General features: G+C 41.2%; 1 protein-coding gene across 2 annotated transcripts in view; it reads left to right on the top strand.

Annotated features, from left to right (window-relative positions):
* Positions 1–1,187: 1,187 nt before the first annotated feature.
* SHC3 (SHC adaptor protein 3) overlaps positions 1,188–19,652 on the top strand; it is a 55,941-nt gene continuing 37,476 nt past the window's right edge. Inside the window, exons 1-2 of one of the 2 annotated variants that reach the window (XM_079995546.1) lie at positions 1,188–1,313; positions 2,498–3,346. In XM_079995546.1, the coding sequence (XP_079851672.1) occupies positions 2,825–3,346 (522 nt within the window). In that variant the 5' untranslated portion in view covers positions 1,188–1,313; positions 2,498–2,824. The remainder of the gene's footprint in view (positions 1,314–2,497; positions 3,347–19,652) is intronic. The other variant, XM_079995547.1, reaches the window with a different exon arrangement.

The raw sequence follows: 19,652 nt of genomic DNA, 5'->3' as shown, positions 1-19,652 counted from the left end.
TATTGGCCATGGGAGCCAGCGTACAGTTTCCGGGTCATGTGGCCAGCATGACTAAGCCACTTCTGGCGAACCAGAACAGCGCATGGAAATGCTGTTTACCTTCCCACCAGAGTGGTACCTATTTATCTACTTGCACTTTGACGTGCTTTTGAACTGCTAGGTTGGCAGGAGTAGGGACCGAGCAACGGGAGCTCACTCCATCTCGGGGATTCGAACCGCCGACCTTCCGATCGGCAAGTCCTAGGCTCTGTGGTTTAACCCACAGCGCCACCCGCATCCCAGGTTCCCCTGTACTTGCCTTCAAAACATTGAATGCTATAAGTTAACAATGAACCATGTAGAATATTTCCTTTTATCTGCCTCGACTCTTGGACCAGTCATTTTGACTGAATGACCCAGGTTCTAATATTATGAGAGAGGGAGAATAACTTCTCTCTATCCATTATCTCAACACCAAGCATCCTTTTATTAACATCACTTTTGTCCTTAACCCCCTTTTGTCCCTAAATTGAAAAGTACCAAAATTCTAGCTTCTCTTTACAAGGGAGCTGACCCATGACCGAATTTGCCCAGTGTACCTGGCCATGTGAATTCATAGGCATCTAAGTATGTATGATCACGTTCCTATCCTCAGGATGCCTAAACCAACTGAATGACTATTTGAGGGGTGAAACACATCACCACCCAAACAGTACAAATACACATTGTAAAAAATAAAACAAAATAAAAATCACTTGAAATACCTTCTGTAAACAAGTGTGTATTTTTGATTTGAAGGTCATGTTTATATCTTTTGAAGTTGGTGTATATGTATATATAAATTCTACCTGTGAGTGAAATGGAAGATTCCACTATTTAGAGAGTCTTTGTTGAATGAGTCATCCAGACTGTTTCTTATTGGCTGAGATACATAGCATCCAAGGGATTGCCTGGCAGAGGCTGCAAGGCCGGCTTCATTCACAGAAATGCTGCTATGCTAGCCAGCTCTTTCATTCAGATATACAGAGAATTTCATTCACATTTTCCAGGTTTTTTTTTTTTTAAAATCTACTTCTAATGAAGGGAATCATTTCTGAATGACAGAGATTCCGGCTTTTTGCTGAACACAAGACCAGAAATGATCTATACGATGTATATTTGCTGTTGCTAGGGTAGCAGGAGGAAGCTGGGGCGGAGTGGGGGGGTGTGTGGAATGAATGCAGTTTGGATGTTGTAGCAGGTTTGCAGTGTGCTGAAAAGCTACTCTGCAGATCACTAGAAACCTGCTTTTACAATGAATAGGACATTTTCATTCATCGCTACTGGGATCAGAGGTGCTGCCTTCATTTCTGTATCATGAATTCTTCTCATAAAATACGTGCAGTGAAGCATGCTACTGCGTTGATGCATTTTCCGTACTTAAGCCTTTAGTACGAAAAAGGAGTGTGGGCTACCCTCTGGGAAATTTGTTGACTTGCATGTTGCAGTTTTATTTATTTGCTTTTCAAAAAGTTGCGGTGCCATTCTGAATCTGTTTTCTTGCAGCATAAGTAACTGAAATCCATACACTGCTTAAACAAACCTCAGTCCTTCAGTGTACGGTTAATATTGGGCTGTCAGACTAATGTTAAATTTTGCATGCCTGCAACAAATCAGGGGATTTGGTGTGTGAGTTGAGGATCTTTTCAAGTAAGTGTGTTTTATGACTGAATTGAAGCATTTCCTTTTGTATTCATGTTCATTTTTGAAAGTGAGGCATCAGCTCATTGCCTTAAGTACTCTTGAATAATCCTCTTGTATTTCTTAGCTTTCAAGATTTAAATTTAGTATCGAGAGGTAAAGTTAAGATCTCCTTTGCATTAAATTGTGAGAGAGAAAGCAACCTTGTTTCAGAAGCCTCTTGCCACTGCCACACTCACCCCCCCACCAAACACACGGGTGGGTGCATTTTTTGGCCAGCCAAAAGTTTTCAGTATAATGCTGCATTAAAAACCCTCCCAAAGATATTTTTCCTCTTGGAAATGAAAAAAGCAAAAGCATAATGGCATCACAGTTTTTAAAGAAAAACTGCAATGTGGCAATTATGGTAAAGAGCAGCACAGTTTTAATGCTTACCTGAAAGGAAAAGACTAGATTATTTACCATATAAATTTCTCAACCCACACAGAATTTGAAATCCTCCTGTGTATTATGGAAGCCTTTCCAGGTATTTGTATGCTGGTGGGTTTGCCTGAACGTTATTCATGAAATTGTTACTTTATTCCTGCCTAACTAAGGCATGCTGTATAAAGTCATCAGAACAGGAAAGAAGGGGAAAAAATTAAAATGAAAAAGTAGTTCAGGTGGTGGTGGGGAGGTTAACGCAGTTATACTTGGAACTATTGCAGGCACTCACCTCTGGTTGCAGAAATGGGGTAGGAAGGAAAGATGGGGGAGAATCTGTTTAAGAGAGGAAAAGGAAATTTGAGAATTGATTGGTGGTAGTGTGCTGTAAGTGGGTGGATTTTTCCCCCTACAGGAAGTGATTTGCAGCGTTCACTGAGCCTTTTGTTGAAAAGGGTCCTTCTTATTTGTGTGAGTCATGCTTCTGCTGTGAGAGACTTGGCAGCTCTGAGCAGGACTGGGATCGTTCTCTTGCACAGAAAACTATCGCTGCACCCAGCTTGACCATGGAACCTTAAGCAAAAATCCCTTGAAAAAAAATCTTAGCAACTTAAAAAAATTTATTATCTTGCCCCATTGCCAAATGTTCACTAGCCATCGCTGATATTCTGGATCACTTGCTATGTTAGCACAGGAGTTCCCTGGTTTGTCAGAACATATGCAAGGTCCGTGATAGAAGGGAATGCTTCAACGTACCAAATATAACCGCTTCAGGAATGATTCGGTGACATCGGTTGACGATCTTATCCATAACTTGTCCATGAACAGCAAGGTCTCATCAATTGGTCCAACGTCAACACCGTCGCCGTACCTGGTCTCTCCTGAGGTTCTCCAGAAGGACCAAGATGGACCCACCACCATTTGCACTCTCATGCACAAAGTGTCCCACCTGAAATTCTCCCATTCAGGCAGCCTTTCGGGCATCAAGAACCTCTCATCTGCAGTGAAGGAGCTTGCTGCCTCCAAGTTGCAGGGGAGCTCGGCAGCAGAGGCTTCAGACAACACATGTAACCTTGCCTCTGCCACTCCGTCTTCTCAGCAGGACAAGAGCAAGATGAACACAGGGAAAAAAACATGGTCAGAGGAAATGAACCTGGGAGGCGAAGACTGGAATCAAGGGAGCAACGTTGCCAGCAAAGTCTCCCAAGGGTGGCTGCATTCGAACGAGAAGATCCTGGGACCTGGAGTGACGTACATTGTGAAGGTTGGTCTGTTTTATTTTCCATTCTATTGTTTTTATCAATTGGAGGGTGGTGGTGGTGGGGAATCTTTTTCTTATTTCAGCAGCCAGGTAGGCAGGCTGGAAGGTTTTCCCTTGGCACATTTCATTTCTGGAAGCACTGCAAAGATTGTTAAAAGCAGAAAGACGTTGTCAGAAATCCACATTAATTTGTTTTAATTAAGGAAGCGTGCATGCTGACTCGTTGGCAGTTAACATGATTTAAAACAGTGGGAAAGGAATATTTCTAAAGCAAAAGTCTTCGGTTTCCCTCTCCCCCAGAATAGGGCAAATTTATTGTGCATAATGATTTTTCATATGTCGGGTTTAATAGAAGAAGCAAGAGTTTATGCATATTGAACCTGTGCTTATCCTTTGCCATATTTCAAGCATGAAATATCTTCAGTGTGTGTGTGTGTCTGTTTCATTTGCAAGTGTATGTGTATGTGTGTGGTTTGGGGTTTTTGGTGGAGAAAATGCCACAGCTTGCAGTATTTGTCATATTTTGCAAACCTGAATATTCTTTTTCCAATTGGTGCAGATAAAATGCGGTCTTGTTTTACATAACAGCCTTTCAGCCACTTTTAACAGTATTTCTTTTCAGCACGCTGATAGTTTAGGTGCAGAGCAAAAATCCCAGGGTATTTCTAGGCCAATATGGCTGAGACATATTTCAGTGTTCTTAAAAGTGTACTCTAACCAGGTAGAATGTAAGGCATTATGGTGAGACTGATGGCTTACTTTGTAGCAACTAGAGATTTCAATGTGTGCTCCGTTACCTGGTTGAAAAATCACTCTGTCAAACAATAAATTCTTTGCTGTGTAACTGTACTGATTTTCAGCAACATCGATTTGTTGTATCCTAAAGGACTAAGCAAAAATTTTATAGATATGGAGAGACAGACAGACAGAGAGAGAGAGAGAGAGAGAGAGAGAGAGAGAGATTCATGATAGCTCTATTGATTTCTAAGGGGAAAGCGACAGTATCCCAAGTAGTGCTATAATGTGCAAACCTTTAACCTTAGTCCCACTGGTTGTAATTTTGTATTAAATATCTTGTTAAATATCTGTCTTGACTGCGTGCTTTTGGCAGACATGAGAGGTGTGGGGATTGTTTGACAATGGTAATTACAACAAGTGGGTTCATTAAGAAGCATCTCCAAAAAGGGCGATGTTCTCCTCTTCCATATTAAAATGACCACAGCACATGAGGTAAAATAAGATCTTCATCGCTACCTTTCAGAACATACTGTATGCTATTTGACAATGAGGGAGGCATGTAAGTTGACACTGTACCTCAGACTAGCTGTTCTCTGTTAATCTCATAAGTATTTTGTTGCCCACAAAATCCACCTGATTCCAGAAACTTGTGCAATATTGTGCTTTATGGTTGGCAAGATACTATTGCCAGTGGTAGTAGCCAGTGCGGTAGTAGTCATTTTCTAGAAAAAGAGGTGCCAGAGCTCACCATGAACTTCTTCCTTCTTCTCGTAGAATGGCAATGGCATTCACCTAAGAGGTGCCAGAACTGAGCTCCTGTGAGCTTTGGCTGAGAAAACAAACCCTGGTAATAGTACCTTTGAGAGGATGGCTCTCACCCAGCTGTGGTTAGTGTCAGTTCTAAGCATGCATAGCTTATAGCACTTATAGCACCTCGAAAAGGGTGATGGGGACCAGGCCACTGTCGATAGACAGACGATGTGAACACAAGGGCTTAGGGATTATTACAGGATCACTTGAGAACTAAGAAGAAAGCAAGAAATATAAATACATCACAACACTGATTCCAGTGATATATAAACTGTTAAATGTAAGTCATGTCATGATGACATATATATATATATAAAATACCAGCTAATAGGCATGACGCCATGGATGGACAAAATCTTTGTATTGCTCATTTACTGATCATAAAGCACCTAACGAAAGCCATTCTTCTTAGGTTATACCTTCTCTTAATTATATCTGACTCTTCATCTATAAGTGCTGCATTCACTCGCATGAGAATAGAAGTTCTTACGTTAAAAACATTTTTGTATTTTAGAGATTACGTCCAATCAAAATTTCAAAACCGGCACATAGGCAGGGTACTCTGAAAGGGCAGTTCATTATTAACTATCAACACAGCTATAATTTTACAGGTGACATAAAAACTACAAGTACTTTTGGTGGCTCCTTTCAGAAAGATATGAATTTTGCCAAATAGATGGCAAACTCTTATCAACAATAGAAATGGTGAGAATTCAACTCGAGGTTCCGTCCTAATCAACTACGCTTTCATAATTCCTCGCCCGTCTCGTCCGCCATGCTTTATTTATAGACATAATCATAGTAGATTAAAAATGTGGTCATTCTCTAAAAGTTTTTAGTCGCTTTGGTCATATTCCCCTGGCTTTTAAAACATTTTGACAGATAGTTATACTGTTTAGTATTTGATTTTGGATGGTGATGTATGAGAGCTTTATGTTCCTTGCAAAACAATTTAAAGTGGAAAGCTTAAAAATACAAATGTCATTCCCCTATTTTCAAGGATAGATGTAGTCATACCAGTGTGGTAACAAGGTAACCATAATATGTTGTTGGCTGAAACAGTATTGTTTCTTTGGCATTAACTGTTAGGAGTCATAGATAGCTTGACTTCAGTTGGTCTGCGAAGTAAATTCCACCAAGGAAATAGAAAATTGATAGAAATTCTTGTCTTGGCATTGTTGCTGAATATTGTGTGTGTGGTTCTTTGGGGGGTGGAGACTGGAGGCTGGGGTTTAAAAGGTGGCAAATGGGAGGAATTAGGCCTTGGACAATCTCAGTAGTTCACATTTATGTTCTGTGAAAGAATGTTATTTGGTAAAGGGAAAATGTGATGTGCAGATGTTCCAGGTATAGAACAAATAAAGAGGGGAAGCTGAACCTCGTGACCCTTCCAGTTCTCCTTCAAGCCTTTGATTCCGTGAAATGATAAGAGCTTTTACACTGTTGGCTTTCTAATTTCTTGGGAAAAATCTTCCTTCGTTTCCAATATCTACTGATTCATTTCCAGGGTCTGCTAACAGCATCCAAGTCAGCGCTAACAATACAGAGCAAAATGGACCATTTTTTGATAAATGAGTAGTTCGACACACTAGTTCCCGACAATTCAGTGGGAAGAGGAACCAAAGCAATTCTAGAATTTTCTGAGCAGACATTCAAAATTCACCATGCAATGCAAGAGGCTAGTTCATATGGTGTATATCGGGTCCTCCCTTCAAGAAGATACGTATTGCAGTGAGACCTGGAAACCGACACCCTGCATTGTGGGTGGGTACATTTGGGCAGCCACAACACCCGATTGGTAGGTCCCTTGTTGCTGGGTGCAATCTGGCCAATGGGACGCAGTCCAAATGGTTCAAAGGACCTATTTATACCCATGCACATGACCCGGAGCTTCCTCTTTCGGCACGTTCATTTGGACCACCTGCCCACCTCTCCCTATTTTTAGGGCTTTGTGCTTGACCTTGCTATGCCGTTGTGTGTCATCTGTCGTTGGGACAGGGGCCCGGCAGGACTTTTCCCCACTTGGCTGATTGGCTGTTGCCATTTGGGTTTCGCCTGCTGTGTAGCAAATCCTCACAACTTGTAAGGTTGCGGATAGGTTCTGGTGCAGGTGATAGGGATGGGAGAACGCTCTCGCCATCCCTATGTGAAGGGTATTCCATTAAAGGAATCCAGAGACTCGATGGTTTGGTTAACCACTGTGAGGGGGTTGTGCCCGTGCCTGAGTCCAGGGGGGCATTTGGGTGGCAGAGATAGCCTGTTCCTGGCTTTCCGCTTATCCAGATGTTCACCCTTGACTGACCTATCCTGGAACCCTGGGTCAGTGCTACCTGCAAGGGTGCAGGGAGCTAGTTGAACCAGAGCCTATGCAACCAGTCACTTTCTGTAATCAATAAAGTTGTGGCCTAAATTCTGCCAAAAACCAAAACCAAAATTTGAGTCAAGTGTGAATTTATTTAGGGGGGGAGGTTTCTGGGTCTGAACACACAAACGGGGAAAATGGAACAAGAGAAATCCACTCGTGGAATCAACCTTTTAGGCACCTAGTCAATGAAAATGAAAATCCTCATTTGAACATACACCCACATCCCGGTGCTCGTGCAGACCAGATTATACAAGTTGGACGTACTTTATAATGAAAATGGAGGTTTGCTACCAATTGTTATGTGTGAGGTTCCCTGTGACTGGACCTGAGCTGCAGTTAAGACTTTTCTAATCACACATATTGTATGAGACAAATCTTTCTTTTAAATGAAAAATGGATAAAAATTAGCTTGGCATCTTATCTATCTATCTATGTTTGTGTGTGTGCGCGCGCATGTGTGTGCAATGCACACACACACACATGCACACAATGCTTTTTTCTGTGGGGTACGCAGGGGTACACATACCCCTAAACATTTTGTAAATCTGTGTACTTTTGTCCATTTACTGTATTTATTTTCCCCAATTTGAACTATAAAATGGTGATTTTCTTGAGTCAAAATGAGAGTACCCCTAAACATTTGTTTTAGAAAAAAGCACTGTTTGTGTGTGTGTGTGTGTGTGTGTGTGTGTGTGTATAACTTCCTGCTTTAGTTCTTTCTTTTAGTGTAAATGATTAGAGATATTTTAAAACAAGTTACCTGCAGATCACTACACAGTTAAGTGAAATCTTGCTGATTTCAGTGGTCCTGGTGTGTCTTCTAAGATGTTTGTGTTTTAATTAAAGAAAAGTGGGATTAAAAAAAAGCCCTACATCAATCAGTCAACAGACAAAATAAATAATCACATAACTACATAGGCTTGCAGCCTGAAGCTGGAATATATAATTATTAAGAACCAAGGTTTTAAAAAGCCTGACACATTGTTGAGACATTATACCACTTCTGATGCACGGTATCATGTTGAAGGCAAATTCAAAGGAGAGAGATGCATATTAGCATATATTATGAACCATACTGGAGAAGATGTAGAAAAATTACAATACCTGGTTTGCAATGATAATTGTTAAAAATTAGCATCCGGGCTGAGTTTGAACTGAAGCAGAGTATCTCTCATTACCACTATCTCTGATTATGACACATATTTTTTTTAAAGTGGCATGAATATGTTAATTGGATGCTAAACATGTATGTTAACCCTACTGAGCATCACTAGAAATGTTCTCTGTGAGTAATGTTACGCACATTAGCAATGACAGAACCGTTGCACAAAACAGAGGCCAAATAATTATCCATTTAAATGGACACATTTTAGGTTGCAAGCACAACAGCATTTAGGAGAAATTCACACTAAAATGCTGATGAATTTTCATGAAGCCTTTTTTTTAAAAAAAAGAAATCACAAACTGTTATGGAAATGTGAAGATCTGAAGTTAAGATTGGAAAAATGAGAAACTGAGAAGAACCAAAAGTAACAGATTTTCCTATCACTACCAGTGACTATTTATAAATTTTCTTTGACTTGCATCTTCTCACAGTCGGTTGTGGAAGATAGTCTTAGGTAAAGGTAAAGGTACCCCTGCCCGTACAGGCCAGTCTTGACAGACTCTGGGGTTGTGCGCCCATCTCACTCAAGAGGCCGGGGGCCAGCGCTGTCCGGAGACACTTCCGGGTCACGTGGCCAGCGTGACAAAGCTGCATCTGGCGAGCCAGAGCCGCACACGGAAACGCCGTTTACCTTCCCGCTGGTAAGCGGTCCCTATTTATCTACTTGCACCCGGAGGTGCTTTCGAACTGCTAGGTTGGCAGGCACTGGGACCGAGCAGCGGGAGCGCACCCCGCCGCAGGGATTCGAACCGCCGACCTTACGATCGGCAAGTCCTAGGCGCTGAGGCTTTAACCCACAGCGCCACCTGCGTCCCTGGAAGATAGTCTTGGCTCACCATAAAAGTTGTTGGACATGAACATGGACTTAATCCTCTGTATTGCTCTGTATTGTGAGATGTAGGTATTGTTGAACCACCCATGGTCACTGTGCTACTAAATTCAATATAGATGTAAGTGGACAATTTCCAAGGAATTTGCGTTTGACTTCAAAAGTGGCAGCTTCCTCACAATGAAGGGATTAGTAAAATGGAAGCTGAAAAGAATGGCTAGAGGGCCACATAAAGTCTTCTTCTTTTTTGGCGATCACTTGTGGCCAAATTAGATTGTCTTCCATGAACATGGTCTTAACAGTAAGTCCGTAAGTGACTGTGGAGGTCAATTCTGGATCCACACGTCCTTCCACAGTGGGGACGTTGGTTTCCAGGAGGGAGTTGGTCATGGTGAGGGTTTGCCAAGCGTGCCTTCCTCTTAGCACATTTCTTGTCCTGAGTTTGTGCTTCTTCAAAGTCCATGACACCTTTGGTAAAGGCTGTTCTCCAACTGGAGCGCTCGCAGGCCAGTGTTTCCCAGTTGTCGGTGTTTATATTACGGTACATTTTTAAAGATTTGCATTGAGAGTCTTTAAACCTCTTTAAACCAATGCTCTCCATAAAGTATTGGGGATGGGGTTATTCAAAATCATAATAATAAAAGCTCAGGTTGAATGTGTACCTGTGCAGATTAGGAAATGTGCTCTCCAGGAGGGATGATTGAATCAGTCTATTTCAGTTTCTTTTGGTTTCTTAGACCTGAAATTCACTTCTCCACATTTCCATATCAGTTTGCCTATATATATATATATCTCCACATAAAAATTCATTGGGATTTTAGTGCAATTTTTGCCTAACGTACACATTTTTGCAAAGTAAATTTCCCTTCTTTGTAATGCCTTTTTGTATGCTGTTTTCAGGACTATGTGCATTTTTGTGCACACCTTACATTAGTATATGCACTTTTATATACATTACTTGACTGGAGACGTATACTGCAACATGCAAGGAAGTGTGACTTTCAATTTATTGTTTATTAACTGTTTTCGATTTATGTCTTGTTTCAGAAAGCAGGAATTAGGTAGATTCATTTTTAGGTATGAACTGAGTTGAATTTCTCCCCAGCCCTGCTCTGCAGTCCAAGAGGACACCAGCAGAGTCAAGGAAGCTATTTTGGGAATGGAGGCTTCCTTCAGAAAATCAATGTCTTGCCCAAATCATAGAATCATAGAATTGAAGAGGTGGAAGGAACCCCAAGGGCCATCTAGTCCAACTCCTGCAATGCCGGAATCTCAACTAGATCACAAACACAAACTTTGGGCAAATTGGCCCAAGCAGACAATAAGGGATGGGGGAGAGGATTTGAGGAACATATTGCTTAAAACATGAAGACCAACATTTTTAAAAAAACAGATAAATGAATAAATACATGAGGGATGGATCTACACACAGGAAACCCCCCCACCCCGCTATAAATACATCGGAAATTAAATCACTATAATGAAAGAAAAAAACGTATGGAAAATTGCTTAGATTTTTTTTGCTCTCCAGCACCATCTGGCGTTGTATGTTTATAATGCATTCGAAACGCTGTTTCTTGACTAATGTAATTGAGTAGGGAAGTGTCTAGGTAGGCAGGTGAACCATCGGACAACAAGTGAGTTAAAGCTGTGATAAAGGAGAATAAGGAGATTGCAGAGAATCTGAATGTATTCTTTGTGTCTTTCTTTGCTACAGAAGAAGACAGGGCAGATAACTGATATTTTCAGGAAGAGGCTTGAAGAACTGAGACAAATACTGGTAATAAGAGATGAAGGAATATGCCTTATTGAGAAACTTAAATTTAACAAATCACTGGATCCATATATATCTTGCTCATCTTCTAACAACAACAAAAATGTAGCTTGTCTCTAAGATTGATCTCTGTGCCTGAGGACAGGAAACTGATAAATGTAGTTCCAATTTTTAAAAAGCGAGGTGGCCAAGTTTGCAGAGGACTCGTGATGCCAAACTATTCAAGGTAGTTAAAACATAACAAAAGGCATCTCTCCAAACTTGGGGAATGGGCATTAAAGTAGCAAATGCAGTTCAGCAAAAGCATGTGTAATGTATTAGGGCAAAAGTTCAAAATTTCCTATATGCTGTTGGGACCTGAGCCTGTGTTGAATTACCAGGAAAGGGATCTCTGGGGTTTGGAGAGTAGCTGAAAGAAGATACAGTGGTACCTCGGGATGCGAACGGGATCCGTTCCGGAGCCCCGTTTGCATCCTGAAGTGAACGCAACCCGCGTCCGCGGGTTTGCGCGGGTCATGTTTCACCACTTCCGCGCATGCACGTGATGTCATTTTGACCGTCTGTGCATGCACACACAGTGAAACCTGGAAGTAACGCGCTCCGTTACTTCTGGGTCGCCACAGAGCGCAACCCGAAAATACTTCACTTGAAGCACATTTATCCTAAGGTATGACTGTATCAACCTAGTGAACTGTTGCTGCAAAAAGGGCAAATTCAATGTTAGAAAATATTAGAAAAAGGATCAAAAATAAAACAACCAATATTATAATGCCATTACGGTGCAATTACACTTGGAGTACTGTGTCCAGCCTTCTTTACTGGATATCAAAAAGAGATGAACAAGAGCAGTAAAAGGCAGTTAAAAAGATCAAGGGGTGGAACAATTACCTTATGTCTGTGGAATGCTCTCCCCAGGGAGTCTCGCCTGGCTCCTTCATTACATATCTTTAGGTGCAAGGTGAAAACATTTCTCTACAACCAGGTGTTCAGTTGGTTAACATTCTATAGCTTTTTTAATGTGTTTGGGGAGGGTTTACTGGTTTGTTTTTGTTTTGTTATGTATTTTGTATTCTCATTTTGTATTTTTCTGTTGTGAACCACCCTGTGATCTTCGGATGAAGGACAGTACAAATTTTACAAATATTTAAAATGATGACGATGATGTTTGGGGCTATGTAGTTTAGAAAAAAGTTGAGCAAGGGGGACCATGATAGAGGTCTATACATACAACTATGCACAGTGTGGAGAAAATGGACAGAGAAGTGGTTTTCTTCCTTCCTCCTCCTCCTCCTCCTCCTCATCATAGAAGTTAGGGTCACCCAATGAAGTTGAACAGTGGAAGATATATACACTTCACAGAGAGCAGAGTTAATATGGAATACATTTCCATGTGCTCTTGCACACCAACTTGGTACGCTTTAAAATAGGGATTAGACAGATTCATGGAGAGAAAGGCTATCAGTGGTGACGGTAACAAGATATAGCATCTCCAGCAGGTAGTGTGCTTTTAAATTATAATCACCAAAGGTAAAGGTGAAGGTAAATGACCCCTGGACGGTTAAATCCAGTCAAATGTGATTATGGGGTTGCCTCCTTGCTGTTTAAGATCTGAAACTTTTCGTACAGCTGTGAGTTTCTTATATTTGTTTGATCTTTTGCTGCTGGTTTCTATCCTGTGGGTTTCGTGGCGGGTTTACTAGGAAATAAGGCAAATTTGCATAGGAAATTGGTCAGTTTGCATCAGAATCAGCAGAGAACACCAGGGAGTGTTCGGCATGTTTATTTTACTTGTATTTAGTAAACAAGGTCAAAAACTTCAAAACTACCAAGCTTGCCTAATAGTGTATTTACAGCTGGCACACATCCGTTGTTACTAAGCGGAGTGTGGGGTGTGGGTGGGAATCTAGCCCTGGACATTTTTCAGCAGAAAATTTTCCACCCCACATCGCAGGAAACTGCTACAGCAAAAACAAATAGCAACCTCTGTGTGTGACCAGGCAGAATAATTTAATACAATTGCGCCTATAATTCTTTCCATTCACCCCCAATGTTTCCTCTTGCTGTTTGTGATTAGACTGTAAGCTGCTTGAAGGTGTGTCTTTCTGAAAACAACAATACGATACCTGTTTCTTTGTAAAGCAATTTATAGACTGATGATGCGATTTAAATCATTGTCGCTGTTTCTTTTGCTAAGGATTTACAGAAATGATAGCTGGGTGATCCTCCAACCAATTTCAGGCAATTTCCAGCATCTCCAATATCCCCTGCACCTCGTTCCATAGGGCTCAGAAGGCTTCCCCACTCTCTAGAGAGGCTTTTCAAGGCTTTGCAAAGAGGGATAGGAATAGTTGTTACTGCAAACCATTTATTTGTCACTTCTACACAGATGGTTTTGCAGATTGTCTCTTTGGTTAATTTTTGCTACAGTTCTCATAAGGTAGGTCAATTGGTCCAAGTCTACCCCCAACTTCCTTAAGTGACCTGGACACGAGATCCGAACTACTGTACTTTGAACTGATGCACAAATGAATATTGCACGGGCTTACTTCTCTCTTCCCTCGTCTCTTTTACATCGCAACCATTGTCCAATAGTTGCTATTATGGTTTTGCTATCACTTATTTATAGTGCATTCTTAAGAAGTGTTTGAAGTGCAGTGCTACACGTTACCGCCTCAGACATCGATCAGGCAATTAATTGCAAACAGTTTTTGTGCTATTTAAAGGAGAGCCTAAAATAACACACACTGACTCATACCCACGCAGTAGAATTCAAAAATATGTCCTGGTTTCTGAGGGATCTATGCACAGCGTATAAAACAATGCATCCTGGTGTTTCTGTATGGGAACTTGTCCCCCCCCCCTTGGTATTATCTTGTGGTAGGTGAAGTACAATATTTAAGTACAAATTTGTTTCATTTTTTAAAAATAAAAACACACACATCCGTTTCTGCTGCAGCGTTCAGTAAAACCATTTCCTTTCTCTGCTGTGCTAATCAAATCAGTTCTGGTATCCCTTCCTTTAGCTTTGGCTGTTACAGCAATAATTCTTTACTACACATATTGCTTTTTGCATTTTTTCTCTTGGGCCTGTTTTTGCTTCGCTCCTCCAAGGCTTCATCCTGTCCAAGGCTGCCCTGTGATTCCAAGGCTGGATACGGATTTGACGTGGCATCAGTGCTGGCCTGTGCTCTTGAGCTGCCGGACTGTGCTCCCTGGAGCAGTGATCTGAGCAATGACCCAATTAGTTAAAAGCTATATTTATTTAAAAGAACCAAACAGACAAAGGGTTGATCAGAAGCATTGCAAAATGCCAACAAAAAAGAAAAAAAAGCTCTAATGCACTGGGGGAGGCAGGGAATCAAAATGTGTGCACTGTGGGGATTGATTTTTTTTAAAGAAGTCATTTCTGGAATTGAACTCATCCATTAAAGAGTACCATTTGTCCTCCAAGCCCAGTTTACCACAAGCGTTGCCCCTAAATGTCCTTGATAAGCAACAGAGGGGAAATCGTTGCATCAACGTTTCCTGTGCCGAAATGGCTTCTGATGCCATGCAACAAAATCTGATAGTGTTTTGCCAGTGTGTTACCTCTTTACTGGGCACCTGTTTTAAAGAGTTTGCAGGTTGTTGGTGCAACTGCATCAGGGCAGGAACAAGGTGTCAGTAACAGATCCAATGAAAAACTAGGAACTGTGGTATTGGGTCCATGGTGAGACCATTGTGACTGGTCCTACGTAGATGTTTCAGTGGCAGAATGATGTTCATAGCTTTGGGACTCAGCTGGCAAGTTGATGTAATTAGATGACCTCACAGGAGAAGAGTAAAAGCATATACAGTGGTACCTTGGGTTACAAACGCTTCAGGTTACAAATGCTTCAGGTTACAAATGCTTTGGGTTACAGACTCCACTAACCTGGAAGCAGTACCTTGGGTTACGAACTTTGCCCCAGGATGAGAATGGAAATCATGTGTTGGTGACGCTGCTGCAGCAGGACGCCCCATTAGCGAAAGCGTGCCTCAGGTTAAGAATGATTTCAGGTTAAGAACGGACCTCTGGAACGAATTAAGTTTGTAACCCGAGGTACCATTGTAGTTTAAGCTATAAGACATTCTTACTTGATTTTCTGCCTCCCTTCTTCACGTTTTCCATCCTCTCATTCCTATTCAATGATATATATGTATTTTCCACACGAGTCAATTGTCTCTATATTCATACGTAATCCTCTTTCCAGTACTTATTTGTTTCTTTTGTCTTACTTTATACAGTGGACGCTCAGGTTGCGAATGTGATCCGTGCGGGAGGCACGTTTGCAACCCGCAGTGCCGCATCTGCGCATGTGTGGGTTGTGATTCAGCACTTATGCGCATGTGCAAAGCGCAATTTAGTGCTTCTGTGCATGCGCTACCACCGAAATCTGGAAGTAACCCGTTCCGGTACTTCCGGGTTTCGGTGGGTCCGTAACTCAAAAAAATACAACCTCTGTAACCTGAGGTATGACTGTATCTGTTTTTGGTTTGTTTGTTTTTACATTGTATCACAGTACCGAAAACCCTAATATAAACAATTACAAAAAAAACAGTAGACAAAAAATTAATCTAATCTGAAAACATTTCAATGCCGTGTCAGTTGCTGTTTTTCTGAGTTTACAGCCAAAGCATAGCATTCTTGTTGGCTTTTGAACAGTAAAGTACGTAACAATAAACAATTGCTATTCCGTTTTCCAGTTTAATGGGGGTTTATGGAGGGAAATTCCTGCCGGATGGTGCTTTATGTTTTTAGAATTTTCCATCCCATCTCTTTTGCTTCCTCCCTGTCTTTTTAAATCCAGGACAGAGCACATATTCAACTACAGTCTATAATGAGAAATGGCCATTAGAGAGGTATTGATTCATTAGAACCATTTCCAGATGGGAAGCTATGCCAGTTTGTTGCAGCAATGACAACAGTCTTTTGGCACCTTAAAGGCTGACAAATTTATTATGGCATAAGTCTGCACGAGCCAGAGTCCACTCCATCTGATGAATTGGACTCCAGTCCACAAAAGGTTACACCATATTATATACTGTATATATATAGGCTTTTAAGGTGCCACAAAAATCTTCATTGTTTTGTTTCTTACTTTGGTCACTCTTTCATGAGATATTATAGTACTGAACACTATATTAATATTACTTTAATACTGTGAAAGGTAAAGGTACCCCTGACCGCAGTGGCGTAGCGCGGGGGGTGCAGGGGGGGCCCCGGCCGCACCGGGCGCAACATCTGGGGGTTAGGGTTAGGGGGCACAAATCCATGGGTTAGGGGGCGCAAATCCACGGTTTAGGGGGCGCAAATTACTTGCCTTGCCCCGGGTGCTGACAACCCACGCTACGCCACTGCCTGACCGTTAGGTCCAGTCACAGACGGCTCTGGGGTTGCGCTCTCATCTCGCTTTACTGGACGAGGGAGCCGGCGTTTGTCCGCAGACAGCTTCCGGGTCATGTGGCCAGCATGACTAAGCCGCATCTGGCGAACCAGAGCAGCGCATGGAAACGCCGTTTACCTTCCCGCCGGAGCGGTACCTATTTATCTACTTGCACTTTGATGTGCCTTCGAACTGTTAGGTGGGCAGGAGCAGGGACTGAGCAACGGGAGTTCACCCAGTCGCGGGGATTCAAACCGCCAACCTTCTGACCAGCAAGCCCTAGGCTCTGTGGTTTAGACCACAGCACCCCTCGTATTAAGAACAATATTAAATACTGAATTTCTTCAATTTCACCCTTGCACCTACAATATACACCTTCCGATGTGTTGAATGTAGGAACAGAATACCGTATTTTTTGCACCATAACACTCACTTTTTTCCTCCTAGAAAGTAAGGGGAAATGTCTGTGCGTGTTATGGAGGGAATGCCTACAGGCGGCATGCCTGCGGATTTTCCTCCTCTAAAAACTATGCGCGTGCTATGGTCGGGTGCGTGTTATAGAGCGAAAAATACGGTAATCATTGTTTATTAGTACTAAAGAGAGTGTTAATAGCGTCCAAAGGAGGCCTGATTCAGGTTGCTTAGTTTTAACCTTTTCCCCTGCAAAATTTCCAATAATAACCTCTGCTTCTGCCTCAGCTGTTATTTGCCACATTGAACAAAACATATGACACCTATTTGTGTCCCCTCTGCCGCTTCTGGGGCAAATAGCAGCTTTAGGGGAGCACTTTGATTGGAAAAAAACAGTGGATGGAGGGGATAGTTTAATCCTCCTCTCCCACCTCCACAGTCCCAAGCCTACTCAGACATGTAATTCTATTTTTTTATGTTTACTTAAAAAACTGTTGGTTTTATTTATATGCTGAGTGTTATTAAGTCTTGCTGTTTTTGGTCTTCTAGCTGTTTAATGTGAACCCACACCCCACTCTTGTTTCTCAGTAGCCTAAAGTTTCCAGACGTCCCCATTTCCTGGGGACAGTCCCTGTACTTACAAATCAGTCCCCTGACAAAATCCATCTATTTAGTAGGAAGTTGAAAAGTGTCTCCGGATTCATTGAAAAAAATCTGGTAACCTTACAGAAGCCACCTTTGGGCTTGCAACCCTGTCTGCGCTCACTGTCTGAGTTCACTATTAGAAGGAGTGATGGATGCACTAACACAATATGTTTGTGCAATAACACGCATTATTAGACTGATTAACTTGTACCATGCAGTTTGATGTATTATAGTGAGCACTATCTATGGCTCAGGAAATGAACAAATATAAACTTTAATGTGCCAACCTTGCTTTTCTTATCATCTGTCTGAATTGATTTGCTAAAATTTAGCAGCTTGCAGTGAGCCTCCCAGTTTTCATTTAAAGAATTGCTTTTGGCCAAAATATTTTTTCCCCACCTCATAACCTAAAGGACAGTATCTGTTTTGTTCAAGTATTCTTGGCTCATTTAAAATGAGGTGGCAAAGAAATTGTGAGCTTAATGTGCATCTTGCTTCTGAAAATTGAATTGTAAATGGGTAATGACAATGAACACAGTCTATGGGTATTTTCAGATGCTCTCTGTTTTGCGGTAGAATTCAATCACATACAGTACCAGCAAATTCCAGCTGTGGAATTCCAGCTGATCAGGAGGTATTATGCAACAAACCCACTCCCTAAGAAGATTAGGCTTTTGGCGATAAGGAAAGTGATGGGAAAATGCACTGGAAAATGTTGGATAACACTTGTTCTCTGACCTCTCTGTAAACAAATCATAATAAATGCACAATAAATACCTCACTCCACCCTCCTTCCAGTTAAATCAGAACAAATGCTCGATAAACAGGTCATCTAGAGCAATTGCTTTTTCTTCTCTGAAGATGAAGAGGGCTTCCATAGGGGGGCTTAATTTGAGATATTGCAAATAAGTTATTGGCAGCAATATTTTTTTTTAAAAAAAATATTTATTGAATCCCCAGCTTGGAAGGGTGAATCCAGATTAAACAGGAAAAGGTGGAATTTGGGCGGGGATTTTGAAGTCAATGGCATCATATGGACATTGCAAAAACATGCATGCCTGATGAACACTGATCCCGCAAGGAAACCTTCCCACTTCATTTATTATTATTATTTTATTTATGATTTTCAGTTTTATACATCTCAATAATTTTACAATCATTTTAACACTTCAAAACTCAACTTCCCCCTCTCTCTGCGGTTCCTTAAATTTGTTTTTTATATTTTCTGCATATTCCAAATTGACTTAAGTTACTCATTTTTTCATCTACTTTAAATATACTCTTATAAAACCTGCCAATGTTCTTATCTATTTACAGTTTAATTGTAGATATTCCGTAAACCATTTCCATTCTTTTATAAAAAGTTTGTTGATTTCTTATTTTTCCGGTACGTTTCGCCATTTCTGCATATTTCATAAGTTCTTGTATCCCTTCTTCTTCTTCTTTCTATTTTTGGGCAAGTAACATTCTACAGCGACTACAGAGGACTTCCCACTTCAGCTTAGTAAATCAATAAGTCAAGGAGTTAGGGTTGCCTCTGGTAATCCTATCAGAACGAGACTGCTCAGTGTCACCTAGGAAGTTCACAGTATATGCTGAGAGCGCTCTTAGTAGAAGGGCAAGAAGGCAACTAAATTTCTCCCCTCCACAGAGCTAGGGAACTGGTGAGAAGCTGCAGTGAGCGTCCAAGGTGGATATGGATTTGAGACTTTTTATCACAGAGCTCTTGATTTTATATTTCTTAAATGGCAGATTAATAGTACAGTTTCCTTTACAAAGCAAATGCATAGCCCACCAGCTATTCTGTTAACTATTAAAGGAATTTAATGCCTTGTTCGTCATCCACACCCTCCTGAGATTGAAGAATTAGATTAAATTACAGCCTTAAATCTCTATGACTGCTTGTCATTCTCCGGTGCTCAAATCTCACCCATTAGAACGTAATTCAGATATGGGAACTGCATATTAAGAGATCTTCTTTCACACATGAATATATCTGAAAACACACATATTCATATCTTTCCCTCATGTGCAATTAACACCCTGGATATTTTTTTAATGAAGCCATTTTTGTGTTATCACATTGCTGTACAAGTAATCAGTTCAACATGAATAAATCTTGGCAAGTTTTCGAAGGAAGGCTCCCCTTTTCCAGCTAAAACTATTA

The sequence above is a fragment of the Podarcis cretensis genome (assembly GCF_951804945.1).
Source record: "Podarcis cretensis genome assembly, chromosome: 11".
Taxonomy (NCBI): domain Eukaryota; kingdom Metazoa; phylum Chordata; class Lepidosauria; order Squamata; family Lacertidae; genus Podarcis; species Podarcis cretensis.
This window is presented reverse-complemented; position numbering and strand designations above follow the sequence as displayed.